This window comes from Sceloporus occidentalis, unplaced genomic scaffold (genome assembly GCF_023333645.1).
Source record: "Sceloporus occidentalis isolate IW3139 unplaced genomic scaffold, rSceOcc1.0.p SCAF_7, whole genome shotgun sequence".
Classification (NCBI taxonomy): domain Eukaryota; kingdom Metazoa; phylum Chordata; class Lepidosauria; order Squamata; family Phrynosomatidae; genus Sceloporus; species Sceloporus occidentalis.
This window is the reverse complement of record NW_028316987.1, coordinates 4,452,357-4,471,462: the sequence shown is the minus strand read 5'-3', so window position 1 is coordinate 4,471,462 and position 19,106 is coordinate 4,452,357. Positions and strand designations below refer to the sequence as shown.

The window sequence follows — 19,106 nt, the reverse complement described above, 5'->3', positions numbered from 1 at the left end:
GATCTGGCATTGTTCATATTTTGTTCCGAGAACATAAATTTTGTTTTTATAATTTATGTTCTTGTGACATGGGCATTGTTTGTGCCTCCTATTTAGATGTCATTTTGTTTCTTCAGTGGCCTAGCAGATGTCTGTGTGAAGTTTGTAAACAGGATACGAGGCCAATGGCCCTTAGCCAGTTTTGCTTCCCAGCAGTTAGTGTTGAGAGACATGCAGTGTCTTATCCATCTGAGGCCACTTCATACATTTGTGGCAGTGATGAGTTCTGAACCTGTTGATTTTGTGATTCATAATTCCATCTTGAAGAAGCCGCTGTGCAACATCAACTCTTATTATCATCACCACCATCTAAATATTTATAGCTTAATTGCTAAGCCACAGTGATGTATCAGTTCTTTATTATTGTCACCATTGTCTAAACAAATATACTACCTGTCTTGCAAAAGGTGTCCTGGGAGTTTACAGAAAAACAAAACTGAACAACATTGTGAGGAATACAGCTTATAAAAGTTCTCTTGGCAAGAAAGGTGGATTTTCATGTGCATAGGCCCAATCTGGCTCACAGAACTGCTTAATTGGACACTTGGGCCCTTTCCTCCTTTTAGCACTCAGTGTTTTGCCTCTTATCAAATGCCGTTTGTGAGATAAGTGTTTGTTGCCAGCTTGTCTGTGTAGGTTCTTCCCAGAATCCTATCTATTCAGATGCATTTTTAGTACTTCTGCCATCCTTGTGACTTTCTGATACCTGCTCTGTATTACCTTGGGGTTGTTCATCAATCTGTATAACTGTCTGGAGTGTTCTGTACACTGTTTCTCTGAAACATTTGAAACTTTCTGGATCCCATTGTTTCTGGAGGCTTTTATTTTTTTCTGCTATGTAGCATCATTATATCCCACTTGTTCATCATTTGTTGTGACTAAATCAACAGCAAAGTTGAGATGAGATTGCAAACTGAGACTCTTTTATTACAACCCTTCCATGCTTACCTGGAAATAGGATTTGTTGGTCTCTGAAAGTAGCATTTTTGAATCTCTGTAGCTTTATTACAATAAGATTATAAACTCTTTTCAAGAATGTGTGCATATTTGTAAGACTTACAGAAAAATAAAGCACACACAAAACAGTGTGCACATTATAAAATGTGGGGCACCTAAATCCATACAGTTGTAAAAAATGCACAATCACTTTTTAATCATAAGGTGTAATGCATAAATTAGGAGAATTTAAATAAGTATGAAAGCCATAAGAAATATGTTAAAAATGTACATGGGATTGCCATGCCAAAATGAAAACACCAACACATAAAATAACAAAATACATAAAAGTCTTGCAACCCAGCATAAAACAAAGACAGCAAAAAATGCTAGTAGTATTCAGAGAAATGCAGCAGTATTGAGGCTTACAGCTTGTCATGTCCCTATGCAAGCTCAGTAGAGTTATTATTTGTGCGCCGATTAATTTGAAGGCTTTTAATACCTACCTCTGGATAACTCCCACTGAATGGAAGAGTAAGGTTTTATTTGTGGCTTAGAAACTGAGGTGCTAGGGTCATCATAAATCAACTTGAAGGCACATAATAAGAACAACAACTCCAGACTTCCCCTTTTCTGGCCAAAGAAGAAGAAGAATAGTAGCTCATCTTTTAACTAGGTTGCAGTCCTCGCTGTACTGTTTAACATCAAACATATGTTTTACAAAATGAGAAGTAGATTTCTGTTTTGTTTGTCTGTCAGCGTCTTTGGCAATCTGTACAACCCTTAAAGGATCCCTTTTCAGTGGCATCCCTTTTAGGTGATTATATTCATTTCTCTTTGGGTGAGAGATTTATTTTTTTTTTAAAAAATGTGTAGTTTCCTATTATTATTATTATTATTATTATTATTATTATTATTATTTTCTTATATCATGCCTTTCTCAAAGCTGTAACAGAAAGTTTAAAAAAATACAGTTTAAAACAGTACAACAGTAAAATGTCTAAATATAAAATTTAAAAACAATTAAATAATTTTAAAAGTTAAAACAGTTATAAATTAAAACACACTACATTTAAGTCCTAGCCCTTATTAGCTTGAAAAGGCCTGACAGCATAAGAATTTTTTTATCTGCCGCCGAAAGGATAGTAGGGATGGAGTCATTCTGGCCTCTCTATGGAGTGAGTTCCAAAGCTTGGGAGCAAGGCCCTCTCTCTTGTTCCCACCAAATAAGCCTGAGAGGGTGGTGGGACAGAGAGAAGGGCCTCTCAGGATGATCTCAACACTCTAGTAGGCTCGTCTGAGGAGATACAATCCTTCAAATAACCTGGACCCAAGCTGTATTTTTTTAATCTTCAAAGTAGGTTACAAAATAAAAATAAATTCCTAAAATAAGGTATACTATGATATGTCCAGGTAAAACAAGAAAAGTAGAAGGGTAGAATTAAAATCAATGAAATGTGGGGAGGCATAAAAGCCAATTAATAATGTAAGTGAATAGGATGGTTTTCAGATAACACTTCACTTATAGCAGTAGCGGAGCCAAATAGACTTCCTTGAGGGGGTTCCAGAGCTGGGGTTTCTCCAAAGAAAAGACCAACTGCCCCTCTTTCTGTGTAGCATGATCACTGATAATATTTATAAAAGCTGTAGACAGCAAGATCCATGTTATCTGTGGCATTTTCTTTTCTCTGATACAGAAATGGAGCTCTCTTTTTTAAAAAGATGGTGTCTCCTGTGAACAGTCTGGGCAAAGAAATGTTGTTCTACGTGTATGTCAATTTTTGGTGGATTTATACCACACAAAGTTATGTATGTTTGTTTGGAAATAGATGTCATTACATTCAAGAGGCTTATTGTCTCTCAAGTGGTTTGACTACAACCTTAGAACCATACTGTTAAACAACTGACAGGTATAGTTTCAAAGGTAATCCCTAGTGGCACTTAAAACTAATGCAAACATAGCCATTCCAAAAGAAGTAGAAAAGGTTCTTAACTGGAACCCACCCTTGCTTCTCATGATGCATGTGTAAAAACAGAGGTGATTACACCAGTTTCACATCTAGAATTCAGATACCTGATTAAATGGTGGCAGTGTCCATGCCCTGGGATGCTTGGATGCTACCAGGTTGTTCCATGATACAGATTTCTTCATGCTAACATCCCCATCTATCGGTAACTGTCTGGAACTGCAGATCATTCTCAGAATGTTGTAGACCTTTCCCCATCTATGTTGTAACCCCATGTCTTTCTAATAGAGTGGCCTTATATGAAACAAACTTTTTCTATTGTGGAGTTGTCACATTCACACATTAAATTGAATGCTGTGAGGAAATTCAAGGAAGGAAATGCAGAGGCAGGTTTACTGTTGAACATAAGGAAAACAAAAATAACGACCACAGACAATCTACATAAATTCAACCTAGACAATGAAGAAACATAAATAGTAAAAGTAACTGGAATCAAACATTGATAAGAGCAGAAACTGCAGCCAGGAAATCAGAAAAAGATTAAGAGTGGGGAGAGCAGCTATGAGAGGACTAGAAAAGATGCTAAAAGGCAAAGATATACAACTGAGCACAAAAGTTAGAATCATACAGGCCATTGTATTCCCTGTTACTATGTATGGATGTGAGAACTGGACAATTAGGAAAGAAGATAGGAAGGGAATCGATTCATTTGAGATGTGGTGCTGGAGGAGAGCGCTGAGGATACCATGGACAACCAAAAAGACAAACAAATGTGTCCTTGGCACGCTACAGACTGTCCTTAAAGGAAGGTCTGGCGGCGGTGCCGCTGGCAAGCTGAAGCGGATGTACCGCGCGGCTTGGCGGCGACAAGAAAAAGAAGCTGCAAAAAGCGGCTTCTTTTTCTGGCGTGCCAGTGATGCTGCAGTGCGCCATTGGCATACTCATGACATCACCTGGGCACTATGACGTGCGGACGCTAGGCGTCCGTCACGTCAAAATGGCGGTGCCCATGTGTATAGGGTGCCACCATTTTCAAGCCCCATCATGTGCAAGGGGCATTTGAAAGTGCTGCCCCTTGCACGTGACGGGGGCGCCTCATAGCGCCCATTTAAATTGGGCCCTTGAGCAGATCAAGCCAGAAACCTCCATGGAAGCCAAAATGACAAAAAAGAAGCTGCCATACTTCTGACACATGAGAGGGCACAACTCACTGGAAAAAACAGTACTGTTAGGAAAGGTGGAGGGAAGTAGAAAGAGAGGAAGGGCTGGTGCTAGATGGATGGACTCCATTAAGCAGGTCACGAATATGTATGTACAAGAACTAAGAGCAGTGGAGGATTGGGAGTCTTGGAGATGTCTGATCCTTAGGGTTGCCATGGGATGAGATTTACTCAAGAGCAGTTAACAGCAACAACAAAGGAGTCAACTGAAGTTCATAATGTTGAAATGTTGTTAGAAATTTTGTGTCGAAACAACAACAATAAAAACAAGTAACAGGTGTTTAAAAAAAAAAAAAGCTTAGGTCTAAAGCTAAAAGAATAAGTGTATAAAACGTCCCTTTAAATGCTATTACTGAAAGATTTCCAAGCAAAGATTTGCTTGGTTGTTTTGAACCAACAATGAAGAGAAGGGAGAATTCCCATGTGCTGTAGTTTCTCACTATCCTAGATGGAAATAGAGGGAGAGTTGAGAGAAAAGCAGAATGTAGAAAAATTATTTGTCAATGCTGGCCTGAGATTCTAAGAACTGTAGTCAAAAAGTAACCTTTCTTTGATCTGGAGGAGAATCATAGTGGAAACTGATCTATGGGAGAGGTTCTGGCTGAACCTACATGCTTTTCAAAATAAGTGGCAGATGGAAACTAAAGATTGCTTGGACTTGACACTAGCCTCTGACAGAGAGTTTGGCTAGTTGTGATGTTTACCCTTATTGTAGCATTGGAATCTTGGGGGGGGGGGGGGGCTGTTGGTCAGGAATCTGTGCACAATAATAGTAGGACTCAAATTGACATATAGATTTCAAGAAATGATCTACCATATATACTTGTATATAAGTCGACCTCATGTATAAATCAAGGGCAGTTTTTGGGGCCAAAATCATGGATTTTGATATGACCCATGGATAAGTCGAGGGTCAAACACTGGGGCATGTTACAAAAGATCTAAAGGGGGAAACAAAGCATCCACTTCCTTCCCTCCTCCTTCCTCTCTGGACTTCTCCCAAGGGTCACAGTCTTGGCATGGAAAATAGGGAAACAAACCTCGACACATGCTCTCTCTCTCTCCCCCTCCCTCCCTCCCTCCCTCCCTCCCCCCTTCACCCCCAGGATTTCCAAGGCTCATGGCTTGTAAAACGGGGTACAAACCCCTCTCTCTCCCCTTCACCCCCAGGATTTCTAAGGCTCATGGCTTGCAAAATGGGGAACAAGCCTGGGCAAACTGTCTCTCTTTCCCCCTTGTCTCAGCAGCTATTTGTTAGCTCTGGCTGCGAGGGAAGGCTGAGGGATAACACACACACATGCAGAGGAGAGCGAGGGAAGGCTGAGGGATAAGACACACAGACACACACAGTGGAGAGCATGTGCGAAGACTCAGACGTGGTACTGTTTAAAGATCCCTGGCTATGAAGTGGTCACTTCTTTGAGGAACTTTATAAGCAGTATTAACTTGCTGTGCCGTATATAAGTTGATCCATTATTTTGGAGTCCATTTTGGGGCATAAATTTCTTGATGTGTAGTCAAGTAAATATGGTAGATTCTTTGGCTGGGAGTTTCTAGTAATGTATTGGCTTTAGTCTAAATGAAGTTAAGTGGGCATCAATCCCAACACTGAAATATACTTAATTGATCTGATATCAATACTTAGTACAATTTAATTCAAATACACAATGTCAGCAGCCCTGTATTGATTTGAAAATAGTAAAACAAGGTTTGTTGTTATTACAGAATTCACATATGGAAGTATAAAAAAATCTCTTTACTCTTCTATATTTATTCCACTAAGTTCTTAGTCTTCAAGATTCAATATGTGTGATATGTGTGTTACTTCTGAGTGATTTGGAGTTTATGTGCAAGCTACATCTGTTCTTGCAGAGATGAATGCTGCAGCCCTTGCACGCTTAGTTGACAATTGAATTCAGCAATATTTATGCCAGTTGTACATCTTCCTATATAAATAAAAGGTAAAGGTATTCCCCATTGACAAGGTTGTCAAGCCATGTCTGACCATAGGGGGCAGTGCTCATCTCCGTTAGTAAGCCAAAAAGCCAGCATTGTCAGAGACTACTCTGTCCTCATGTGGCCAGCATGATTGCACAGAGTGCTGTTTACCTTCCCCCAGAGTGGTACCTATTTATCTACTTTTATTTGATGCTTTCGAACTGCTAGGTGGGCAGAAGCTGGGACTAGCAATGGGAACTCACCTCATCATGCGGCACTCGAGCCTCGGACTGCCAACCTGCCAATCTTGCAATCAACAGAATTGGGGTCTTAACCACTTGATCCAACGCATCCCTATTCATATATACTGTACAGTGGTGCCTCGGGTTACGAAATTAATTCGTTCCGCCATTCCTTTCGTAACGCGAAAATTTCGTAACCCGAAATAGCTTTCCGTTAGCACTGGAAGCCTATAGCATTTGAATTTCGCGCCGAAATGAATTTCGTAACCCGAAAAATATTTCGTAACCCGAAACAGTTTTTGCCAATCCAACTTTTTCGTATCCCGGAAATTTCGTAACCCGATCATTTCGTATCCCGAGGCACCACTGTATTTCATTTTTCATATATAAATAGCCTTGAATAATTACTACTTATTTGTGGAATAGGTGACTCTCACAGTTTGGTCTTACAACTTAGAGAAATATATATAGGGAACTTTCTATAGTTGAGTAGCTGTTTGGTAATAGCCCTGCAGTTTGGTTATGTAAGTGATAACACTTAAGTTTGCATGCTAGAAGTAGTGGGAAAGATACATGAAGACAAATAAATTATCGTTATTCTTTCTTTCCTTCTTCAGAGCCATCATGAAGCTTAATGGACACCAACTGGAAAATCATGCACTGAAGGTCTCTTACATCCCTGACGAACAAACTGTGCAGGGAGCAGAGAATGGACGTCGAGGGGGTTTTGGGAACCGTGGTGCCCCCCGGCAAGGTTCTCCTGTGGCTTCAGGAGCACCTGTGAAGCAGCAGCCAGTAGACATCCCCCTCCGGCTTCTTGTTCCCACCCAATACGTGGGAGCCATTATTGGCAAAGAAGGTGCCACCATCCGCAACATAACCAAGCAGACACAGTCCAAGTAAGGCGCTGCTAGCTTACCAAACATTTCCTTAGCAAACCTACCTTCTACCCCTTAGCTAGGGCCAGCTCTGCCATTAGGGAGAGTGAGATAGTTGCCTTAGGTAGAAGATCTTGGGAGTGATAGAAAGGCAGTACATTGTTACTGTTTAAGGTTTGTTACTATATTCTTACTGCTAGAGATGGGGAGAGTCTGTTAGTCTCTTTTACCTGATATATCAACATGTGGCCAGTTTTAGGCTGTTGTAGTCAAGATCCTATAATAACAAATTGCTTGCAGAATGGAGCATTCCGCAGCAGATGGACTCTTTTGCTGCTTATGCGTAGAGGTATCCAGCCCTTCCTGCCAAGTCCAGGAGCAGCAGCAGAATGGTGACAAATTCGGTTGTTGCTAGCAGAGGAGATAGCTACATAGTATGCATCTCCAGCCAGGGACTGACTCCTTCAAGAGCAGCCTCTTCAGTCAGTATCTGGCTCTTGGGGCTTCTATGACCCAAGACACAAATGGGAGGAGAGCTGGGAAATTCCTTGGGAAACTCAGGTAAAAAGGTGCAAATGAGTTCCCAAGTCATTCTTCCTATATATGCCTTAGCTGTTCTAGAAACAGCCAGAATTTGGTTGAAGAGATATGCCAGGTGATTTGGGATAACAATGCTAGCATCACATTGAAATAAAAAGTAAAATAGAACAATAAAGTATGTAAAATAATATTACATTATAGCTGAAAAACCAATTAAAATCAGAAGGAACCAAGAGAGGGAAATATGTAAGCAAAAATGGGTAGAAACGATCTGTCTCCATTGGAAAATTATATATTGTTTCATTTGTATCCACAGAACTTCATGTTGTGTAAATGGCTTTATCTTCCCCCTCCCTTTTATCTTTATAACAATCACGTAAGGGACCTGTGGGAATGAATATATTGTAGTCAAAATTCAAAAATATTTTTGTTGTAAAAATATTTATTCATAGTACATTGTGTTAAATGATAACTAAGAATGATGAGAAGGAACTATGGTAAGCTTCATCATTCCCTCCACTTTGAGATCTTACAGTTTAGATTAACTACAGCTTGGCACAGTTCTCTGAATTGACTAACTGTAGTTAATACTAACCATAGTTTGTTAGAAACAAGTCAGGTACAAATTGTTTTGAAGCTGGGTTGTTCAAACAAACCACAGTTAATGTCCATAGGTTAGGATTCAGGTGACATGCTAAAATGTGATCAGTTGAAACTAGAAGCTTCTGCTCTTCTCATATGGTGCAGGAAAAGCTGAGGGAAGTGCATGAGCCTGAGGCAATTTGTGCTTGTAATGCAACACAATCTACATGTCTAACATGCCCAGTGTGCATAAGAAGTCAGTGTGCAAAGAATTTAGATATCTTTGTAAGATGAATAAAATCAAAGCTTGCAACGTTGCTTTTTAAAAGTAGCTTGTTGTTTTATAAAGAAAAGAAACACATTGCCATTTCTTGTTGAAAAAGTGGCTCATTCTGTTATGCATTAATAGCAAATGACTTCTATGTAATTTTAATTACTGTAGTCTTTAAAAATACACTTTGAAGAAAACAAAAATGGTCTCATATTGCCCCAAATGGCATCTGACAACATTGTAGAATTAGTAAATGTTACTTGTTTTGGCAAAAGAGTAACAAAGTTAACAGCTGCTACTTTACTTCTTAGAGATGGCAACATTGCATTACTCTTCTTTGGTTGCCCAAAGCATATTGTGTTACAAGTGATGGCATCATTTGTACTACTAACCTAGTACAAGTTTTGGATAAAATTGAGGTTAAAAGGATAGTCTCTAGGGTGTGAAATGATTTTGGAGGTGGGTAGATATGGTAGATTTTTGAAGCATCTGTTTGACTTGCTATCAGGTTTTTCATCCTTAAAACACATACTGTGATTTTGCTTTTCAAGTTTTGTTAGCCTTCTCCCTTTCTCTTGCCATGCAGAATTGATGTGCACCGGAAGGAAAATGCTGGGGCAGCAGAAAAAGCAATAAGCATCCATTCAACCCCAGAGGGCTGTTCTGCTGCTTGCAAGATGATCTTGGAAATCATGCAAAAGGAGGCAAAGGACACTAAGACGTAAGGCTGAGATATTGTTGGTGCAGACTGTTGATGTGAAACTTTTCATTTTGTGTACCAAGACTATTTCTAGCAGTACATGTCACCTTCCAAATATGCTGGGTGACAATTGATCATATCATCCCAGCCAGCATGGGACTATGCTGGATACTGCATTGTGAAGGAGGTGGCAGTTTCAGTGGGATGGGGATGGGGCTATATTAGCTGTTTGTTTTGAGAAGAGTGGGATTCAACACCTCCTCCACACCCAATTCTGTGTTACTTGTTATTTTTCAAGACTTATCACTTTATAAAGCTCATGGTCTGAGTGAGACCTTGCCTTTCTGGGATCATGTAATACTTGTATAAGAATCAATTTTTTACCCTGCGCAGACCCATTTGAGTTGGAATGGTCTGTTCAGATACAAGACAAGATAGAAGTGTTATTGTTTTGGACCAGAACTTGCCGAATCCTCTAGTCAGCATAGTTAGTAGGCATACTGACTGGAGGACTGTGGGAGCTGTAGTCCAAAAAAGTAATTTTTCCATGCTCTAGGATGGGGCAAAACAAAAGGCTTTTGGTATCAATTAACTTACCTAATAGAGAACTATTATAAATTGTTTTATAGATGGCATCTATCACCATTAAAATTGGCTAAGATAAGATGAAACAAAAATAGCAGTTGCTGGAAATGTAAACAACCCAATGAATCTTATTATCACATGTGATGAGAGTGTAGTGAAGTGTTTCAGTTCTGGAATCTGATTCATGCCAAAATTCAGCATTTTATGCAAATCAAATTTGAATTAAACCTTTAACTATTTTTATTAAATATTACAGAAGATATAAAAAGGAAAACTAAACCAACAAGAAGAAGGTGTTATTTTGTATTTGGTTATGGCAGCTCGCCTGATATTTGCTAGATATTGGAAGATAATAAGCACGGAAGAATGGATTATGAAAGTGTATGATTTATCTATAATGGACAAGTTGACAATGGTGATAAATAGGAAAACTGAGCAACAATTTGCTGAGGAAATGGGAAAAGGTTAATAAGTTATGGGACTGAAAGCCCTCAGATTTAAGATAGAATGTTATATCTCATGCCTTTACTTTTCAATTAATAATGGAATATATTAATGGCAATATAGGTGAACTGCAAAATTTGAGAACTTATAAAGAAAAGGTGCTTCTGTATATAATTTATTGTGATATACTGCTGCTCACAATGTAATGATAACCAAGTGGTTATTTTCAACATAAATAATAACAAAAAAAGAACTTTCCCGAACTCTGGAATACATGTGTTTTAATTCACCCTTGTCCTTTCCCTCCAAGTGCTGATGAAGTGCCTCTGAAAATCCTAGCCCATAACAACTTTGTGGGACGTCTGATTGGTAAGGAAGGGCGGAATCTGAAGAAGGTGGAACAGGACACAGAGACAAAGATCACCATCTCTTCGTAAGGCTGTCTCCTTTCTTCCCTCCTTTCCTCTCTTTCACTGTTTCCTTCCTTTTTTTCTGACCAAAATTGAGTTGATCCTTTGAAACAATTATTCCATGCAACATGGTACCAAACAGCTCCCTTCTATACTAAAAGTGAATGAAAAGTTGTCCCAGGACTCATCTACACCAGCCAGAATATTCTCTATTCTGGTATTCTGGCCTTTGATTCCCTGCTGGATGGCTGTCCACACATGCATCCCACTGTGCCACCCGGCACCTCTGCAGCAGGTGGAAATTGCTCTCTATGAGGTGAGGCGTTCAGTATTGATCATATAGTTGGGCCTCTCATTGTTACCTCAGAGAGAGGGACTCACATCAGTGGTGGTGACACTAGGCAGCATAGCAAGATGTCTTTGTAGATAGTCACCCAATGGGGCTCCAGAGTGCTCCTGAATTTGCAGTAAAATCTGGAGCAAAAGGTAAGTTTTTTTACACCAATTTATCCAGAAATAGGGTAGATTCAGTGGGGAACTGGCCTTACATTGTGAAGACAGTTGCCACTCAAATTGGAGCTTTGGCCCTGCATCGTGCAGACAGATCATGGTGAGGTGGGGGGGGGGGGAACCAGTGTAATTAGCCTGTGTAGACATGCCCCCAAAGTCCTCTGTTTAAGGAAAGATGGCATTTGTCAGGTTCTGGACAAGACAGCCTTCCCTCTGGCAGTAGGTTTTTGGTGTCATTAAAAAGGCAGCAAATTGTTAGTTATTAATTTATTATAGTTGTATCTTTTATTGGCAGAGAGATAGAATTAAGGACATGTTGGGTTTTCTGGCCAAGATGCCAAAATAATTTTGGTTGGCCTTGGGGAATGTGTCTTGTGACTTTGCAGGGAGAGTTGCTATTCATAGAATCATAGAATCATAGAGTTGGAAGAGACCACAAGGGCCATCCAGTCCAACCCCCTGCCATGCAGGAAATCCAAATCAAAGCATCCCTGACAGATGGCCATCCAGCCTCCGTTTGAAGACCTACAAGGAGGGAGACTCCACTACACTCCGAGGAAGTGTGTTCCACTGTCGAACAGCCCTTACTGTCAGGAAGTTCCTCCTAATATTGAGGTGGAATCTCTTTTCCTGCAGCTTGCATCCATTGCTCCGGGTCCTAGTCTCTGGAGCAGCAAAAAACAAGCTTGCTCCCTCCTCAATATGACAATATTTGTTTCTATGCTAGATATGTACAGTACTGGGTATGTGCTAATGAGCTAAAAGCCAGGTATTTGTGATGTACTTCTCCCCTTTTTGTCTGCCCTCTTCTAGGCTGCAGGACTTGACACTGTACAACCCTGAAAGGACCATTACGGTGAAAGGTTCAATTGAGAATTGCTGCCGAGCAGAGCAAGAAATCATGAAGAAAGTGAGGGAAGCCTATGAGAATGATGTTGCAGCTATGAGTGTGAGCATATTCTTGTTGCATCTCTTCTTTGCCCTAGCAACCTAGTAACCATATAGTGGCGGGTTACAGACCGCCGAAATGCGGCGGTTTGCTGCCACTGCCGGTTGCTGTGTCTGGGAACCGCAGCAGCCAAACGGCACAGTTCCCGGACGCAGCAAAGAAGGAGCACGAAAATCGCACTCCTTCTTGCTCCCCAGAAGAGATGCCGCGAGGTGCTAGTCGCGCACTCGAGGCGTCACTTCTGGAGCGCGACGTGAGGACGCAGAGCATCCGCTACATCAAAATGGCAGCAGCTGTGTGGAACGGCCGCCGCCATTTGTTACGGACTCTGTCCGTAATAGGAGTAGGGGCGTCTAGAAGAGACGCCCCTTTTTCAAACTGGGATGTCCTGAGGATATTCGAAATGGCGGTCTGTAACCCGCCAATATCTCTTATATAGCAAGTACAGCCTCTCTTTTGAGGGATCAATGAAAAGATTGTGAAAATGGTTAGTGGATTTGCACTAATCAGGGCATAAATCCAGTATGGCTCTTGGTCAAAGCAATATTTTTTCCCTTATTGAAGGGGGCTATTTGGCCCTGTGTTTGAGAGATGCATGTTTTTGTTTTTCTTTTGTTAAAATGCATACAAATTAGTTCCACATATGTTAAATAGATTAAAAATTAATTACAGTTTTCAAAGTTGTTAGCTGTGTCAGGTTTTTTTTCCAGCATGAAAAGTATAGTGCGGAGGAAAGAAGGAATGTAGCAGCACCCGTAAGACTAACTGGTTTATTTAAGAGTGGGCTTTGGTGGATTTCAATCTACTTCTTCAGATGTCCTTGTTTTCCTGAAATTAATTACAAATTCTATGTGAAATGCTATTAAATTAACTGAAATCCCTCCATTCATTTTCAGCAATTAAAATCCTTCACTTATATGCTGTTATTAATCAATATATATTTTTATCTAAGTACACCTTAAAACATCCTTTGGAAGGTCAGGAGACAGCAGATTGGGATACAGTCATGCATTTGATCCATTAGCAGGAGTTTGAATAGGGATAATGGCTTCTTGCCACACTATTTATATTTAATAGGTTGGTTTTCAGTACAATTGTGCATATTAAAAAATACATCTGTTTCTAAGAGAACTAGCTTTCCTGAAAGCAGAATATATTGCTTTCCTATTTAGGAAACCTCTGTGTAGTTTACAGATGCTAGAGTGACTATACTGTGATGGTTTCTGGCCAGTGTGTGACAAACAACTTTTTTTGTATTACATTTTATTTTGATTTCAACCCCTCAACAAGTTAACTCTGCATTTATATCTGAGGCTTAAATATCATAAGCATTTTGCTGCATCTGAGGAAATAGCTTTTAATCCACAAAGGCCCAAAATGCAGTGTCCAAATAAAGCGGCTTCTGGCCGCTTTGGGGGCATGGCGTTCAGATCAGTCATGCCACCAAAGCAGCCAGAAGCTGTGCTAAGGGAGGAAATGCCGTCCCAAAAAGGAATCTATTTGGATTGACTCCTGTGCGGCACGGTTGGGGACAGTGGCAGTGGTCCACTTTGGGAACAGGTCATGCGGTCGCTGCAGTCCCAGCCCAATTGCAGCTGGAGGCCGCTCCTTCATAGCCATTTGCTTCACCCCAAAAACTCATGCTGAAATAAATCAGTTACTCTTAAAGGTGCTGTGAGCAGGCGAGTAGCTATGGGGGAACAGGACATAATGAGGGCATTGTCACCCTCCAAGAATTTTGCCCCTGCCATGAAATTTTCCTTCAGCCCCTAAATTTCTAGCATTACAGTAACTTGAATTAAGAGATACAACTTAGTCATCCACAGAAGTAGGGCAGCAAGAGTTACCAAGGGATGCAAGTGCAGTAAATATAAGAGTTCCATATGTGAACAAGTTTTTTTGAGTGTCTCAGTCTCTGCAAACATAAAAATGTAGGAATTAAAGGAAAATTTTATTGAGGGACAGAATTCTTATTTGGAGCGGCCAATGCCTTAATTTAGTCCTCACAGCTATACACCTAGCTTTTAAGATTCCTCATGCTATTGACTAGTGTGTTTAGTGCATTATATTTCACCTGATGTTCCTTTGGGCGGGGGGGGGGGGGGGGTTAAAAAAAACCTTTGGAAAGCACTAGAAGTACCAGGGGAAAGGAGGAAAATATTTGAAGTCACGTGTTGCCCTAACCATGGTATTAGATCTTATAAGAGTTACCTTTTGGACTGTAACTCCCAGAATCGTGCAAGAAGCATACCCACTGTTGGGATTTAGGATTCAGGGAGTTATAGTCTGCTAATATCAGACAAAACAGTCTTCTAATCCACAAACTATCGGCAGTGCTAGAACTACAATCTGTAGGCCAAGCAGGAAGGTTAACTTACTACATAGTGGCAGGATGAAGCTTGTGCGTACACACATATGGACCACCAGGTGCCCCTAGCTAGAGCCTCTAATTCCTAATTGTATCACCCAGTGAAGCAAAATGGTGGGAGATTCTGGAGAGAGAGAAAAAGAGATTACTTACTCACTCTGAATGTGGTTAAACTAGGATTGGATTCCTTTAAGTGGGCGTTGGACCTTACTTATTTATTTAAATGTATATCTCACTTTTTTCCTGTTATGTGACCTATACTTGATAATGTAATCAGCGGCTATGACCCGTGATCAGACCTTGAAAATGTCAGTGATAAACCCTTTAATGTTACTTTTCATAAATAAAATAATAAGGTTATACAAAAATCCTAACATTTCCTTCCTTATTTTTAAGAAATTCAAGCCTTGGTTATGAGGGTTATGTATTATCTCTAGTATTATAACCAGTATGCACATTGATACCAGTTATTGAGAAACAACATGAGGGAAATACTGTTATATCATTTTTTGGGCTTCCCACAGGCAGCTGCTTTGCTGCGGTGTGAACAAAAAATGCTGAACTAGAGAAGATGCTGGTCTAATCCAGCAGGGCTCTTCCAGTGTTCTTAGATTACCCTGCACTAAATAAGTATTTCAGTTTTGGTGGACAAGTCATTGTACAAATGTAAGAGAAACTTATCACCGTCTTTTTCGTCTTTTTCCCCTTTCTCATTTTTTTCATTTTAGCTACAGTCACATCTGATACCTGGTCTCAACCTAGCTGCTGTTGGCCTCTTCCCTGCCTCTTCCAATGCCGTGCCACCTCCTCCGAGTAGTGTCTCTGGAGCAGCACCATACAGTTCCTTTTTGGTAGGCTTGAACTCTGCTTCTTTCTGGGAGACAGGTTCTGTAAGATGGCTTATCCCACTACATAAGTATCCATGGTCACAACAATATGATTTCACTATACTAGCATAATGATATACAACCCTCTTTCTCTTCATATCTGTCTCAGAAAAAGATTTTCTATTTACAAAACAGTGAAATTGCCTCACAGCAACAACGTACAATGGCCCTTCATATCGGTAGGGGTTTCATTCTGCCCCCCCTCCCCCCGTGGATATTAAATATATGAGACTTCAAGTCCCATTATTGGATGTGCATGTGACTGCATTGTTGGGCCACGTGCACAACACTGCCATTGACAATTGACATGGATGGCTAACTGTATGAACCTTCAGATTTGTACTTCCTCATTCCCACTTTATTTGTTCTCTTCTACAGATTGCTGCTTGTAGACATTCTTACTATTAATCTTCTCCACCCCTTGCTTTAACACTTCTCCTACTTTTATACTCCTTTTCTTTGAGCCCATGAGAGTTCTAGCCAAAATCACACACTTTGATACTACACAACCTGTAATACACGTTCTGTAACATCATAGCAATGGAGTCAGTCATAAGTGGGTAGTAGACAAAGCTTTTAGGAAATTTCAACTTAGGATGTCCAGTTTGACTGATACTGACTGGTGACCATAAAACTTGCTTTTCACAGCCTCCGGAGCAAGAAACAGTGCATGTCTTTATCCCTGCCCAGGCTGTGGGTGCGATCATTGGCAAGAAGGGGCAACATATCAAGCAGCTTTCCAGATTTGCAAGTGCCTCTATCAAGGTGACCATCCCTCTCTGTGTTTTTCAGTGCTTTGATCTTGTGATTGACTAGCTGCTGCCAAACTTCATGTGAGGCTGCTATAACTGCCTCAGAATGGAATAGAGTTTGATTGGGTTTTTCAGTCTTGATGAAAGTAAGCTGTTTGCATCTCCTGAAACTCATTTTCATATGAGATACACCTTACCTCTAGAATCTACACATTTGTGAGGCTTACGGAGCATTAGTCTATGTCTTTTAAAATGCAATAAACCAAAATTTCACATAGTTATAAAAGTATACATAAACACATTTTAATTAATGAAGGATATGTACATTAAGTAGATCAATGCACAGATTAGGAAGAATATGAAAAATAGATACAAATTTTAATATAAGGACAAAAATCTTGTAATCCAGTATGTAACACGGAATAAGGAAAATGCAGATGAAAAGGCTAACAAAATCAAAAGATTTTTCTAGTCACAAATGAACTACATAAGACCAAAGCTGTTACAGTATACTATTTTTGTTTCTGTAGGTGAGAGAATCAGTGTGATACTTGGCTTAAGAGGAGTACAATCCATAGGAAATGGATTGATTGTGCTGGCTCTAGGATTCTGGAAACTGTTATCCACAAAAGTTATTTTGCATAGTTCTGGTGTAGACAGTACAGTGTTAACCCGGTGTTACAGGATGAACACTGAGATAATAATATATGCTTTGCACAAGTTAATCCCCTGAAGCCTGACTGTTAAGGAAATGATAGTGTCTGTTTAGAGCAAAAAATAGAGTGTTTGTTTATTAGCATAATATTAAGAATATGGGCATATCAGCTAGTTCTGGGCATAAAGTCATTTCATGTAGAACAAAGAGATAAGAATATAGACAGATAGAGAAAGTGTAAACAAGCGACCAGAGTACAGGGCGCCCTTCCCTTACGCGGGGAATCCATTCCAGACCTCTGCCGCGTAAGGGAAATTCAGTGGATGTGACTGGCTTTCAGCGCGTCCGCGTATAACACGGGCGCACTATATAATGAAATTGAAAAGGCATATAGGATTGATATATCTGATGGTAGATGAAATCACCTGCAAGCAGGCTGATGGCAGCCATCCAGGAAACAGTGGCTAGTGACACTTGTAAGTGATGGATCACTGAGTGGCCTCCCATAAAGATCTCATTTCTGATTGGATGGGAAACTCTTTGTTTCCATAACTGAAGGCTAGGGAAGGTCTGTCTCGTGTTGGGCAGATAGAAACTAAAGATGGTAGAGATGAGAATCGGGAGTCAATTTCCATTGTGGACACAGCTGTTTAAAGCAGCTCTGTTGCTGATTATAATGTTCCAGGTTGTTAGATATTCATAAAATGTTACTAGGAAGGAAGATAATAAAATGGGTTACAGTAACTATCTATTCTTATCTGAATAGATAAATGCTTGATACATATATCAGATGCTGCTATATATAGCAATGCCTGTATGCTTAATCCACAGATGGTTAAGTTCTTCTATGAAAGAAGTATAGAGATGCCTGCTACAGAGAAAGCAGATGCAGTACCTTACAAATATATAACGCCTCTTGGTAATGTTCACTAGGATGAATAGGAAAGAATCTGTTGTTTAAAGCTTTACCTGTGATGTAAAGTTAGATGATAAACTATGTACCCATGTGGCTGTTTGGACACCAGTTGTACTGCTCTGGTGTTCCCAGGTTTTTCCTCTGCCCCACATTCTGTGGTTTCCATCCCGTCAAGCAATAAACTTGCTTTTCCAGTCCATGACTTTGTGCTGCATCTAGTTAGCTCCATGCCATGGACAGCTGTAACATATTTGATGTAGCATTTCTTTTTCCTTCCTTTTTTGCTGTCACAGAATGGATCACCTTCAGTGTGAACTAACTGCTTCAGGAAGGGAAGGGATGGGGATTTCTCACCATATGCATTTCTCACCATAGCTTGGAAAATGTTGTTATTATTATGGATTACAGTTCTCATGTCCCACACTGACAATGCTTGGCTGACTGGATGACTGATGAAGTAACTTATTTATACCATTTCCCTTTTGTCCTCCAGATTGCTCCTGCAGAGACACCAGATTCCAAAGTGCGAATGGTGATAATCACTGGACCACCAGAAGCCCAATTCAAGGTGTTTTCCTCTCTTCATTTTGGGATTAATGTTTATTTGCAGATTTTAATTACAAAGGGATTACATGCAAATGTAAGAATCATCTCTTTATTTCTAAAACAGTGGTCACCAAAACTTTTGGGAGCTAGTGGGAACATTGGGAATTTTGGGTGTGTATCGGAGTGCTATAAAAGGGTTGCTATGGACAGGGCAAGACAGTCACAAAATGGCTACAGTGGAAACAAAAGGAAGAGGAGGCAAAAAATGCAGAGTGAGCTGGGTTTGTTTTTGAGGGTACAAAACTCATATGTGGTATTTCCAGCGGTGTGGAGGTTTCATCCCTGATCATGAAATGGGCCCAATTCTGAATTGTACTTGTGTGGTGAAATTGAATAATAGAAATATGAACAAGGAATTGCCTTTCATGGCTATTCCACAGTTGTTGTAGTCCTCAAGAAAATTAGACAGCTTTCAGCTTGAACTTCTCACCATTGTCTTGTAAGACACCTTAAGGCTATTTCATATTAACAGTTTGAGCAAAGATCTTTTACAGATCACCTTCTATCTGCAATTTATACCCCATATTGTATATGGCAGGTATATACACACTTCTTTCAACACACGCAGACTGAAAATGCTGGAAGGAGACCTATGGTTGACTTTGTGGCTTTCCTATGGGAAAAGAGGCATTTACAGAGGGATGTATCCCTGTATATTAAGCATATACAGTTGTGGCCTTCTAATTCTTGGATTGCAACTCATTATTCCTT

The 19,106-nt window shown here is 40.1% G+C and overlaps 1 protein-coding gene across 7 annotated transcripts in view; it reads left to right on the top strand.

The window, feature by feature from the left end:
• The window catches only part of IGF2BP1 (insulin like growth factor 2 mRNA binding protein 1), a 128,899-nt gene that overhangs the window by 85,777 nt on the left and 24,016 nt on the right, over positions 1-19,106 (top strand). For all 7 annotated transcript variants that reach the window (XR_016281879.1, XM_089531713.1, XM_089531712.1 and 4 more), the window contains 7 exons: positions 6,960-7,241; positions 9,200-9,334; positions 10,653-10,775; positions 12,076-12,211; positions 15,308-15,430; positions 16,115-16,231; positions 18,283-18,357. Coding sequence is in view for 6 of the 7 variants with exons in the window: in XM_089531713.1 (XP_089387839.1) it covers positions 6,960-7,241; positions 9,200-9,334; positions 10,653-10,775; positions 12,076-12,211; positions 15,308-15,430; positions 16,115-16,231; positions 18,283-18,357 (991 nt within the window). In the remaining variant the exon portion in view is untranslated. The remainder of the gene's footprint in view (positions 1-6,959; positions 7,242-9,199; positions 9,335-10,652; positions 10,776-12,075; positions 12,212-15,307; positions 15,431-16,114; positions 16,232-18,282; positions 18,358-19,106) is intronic.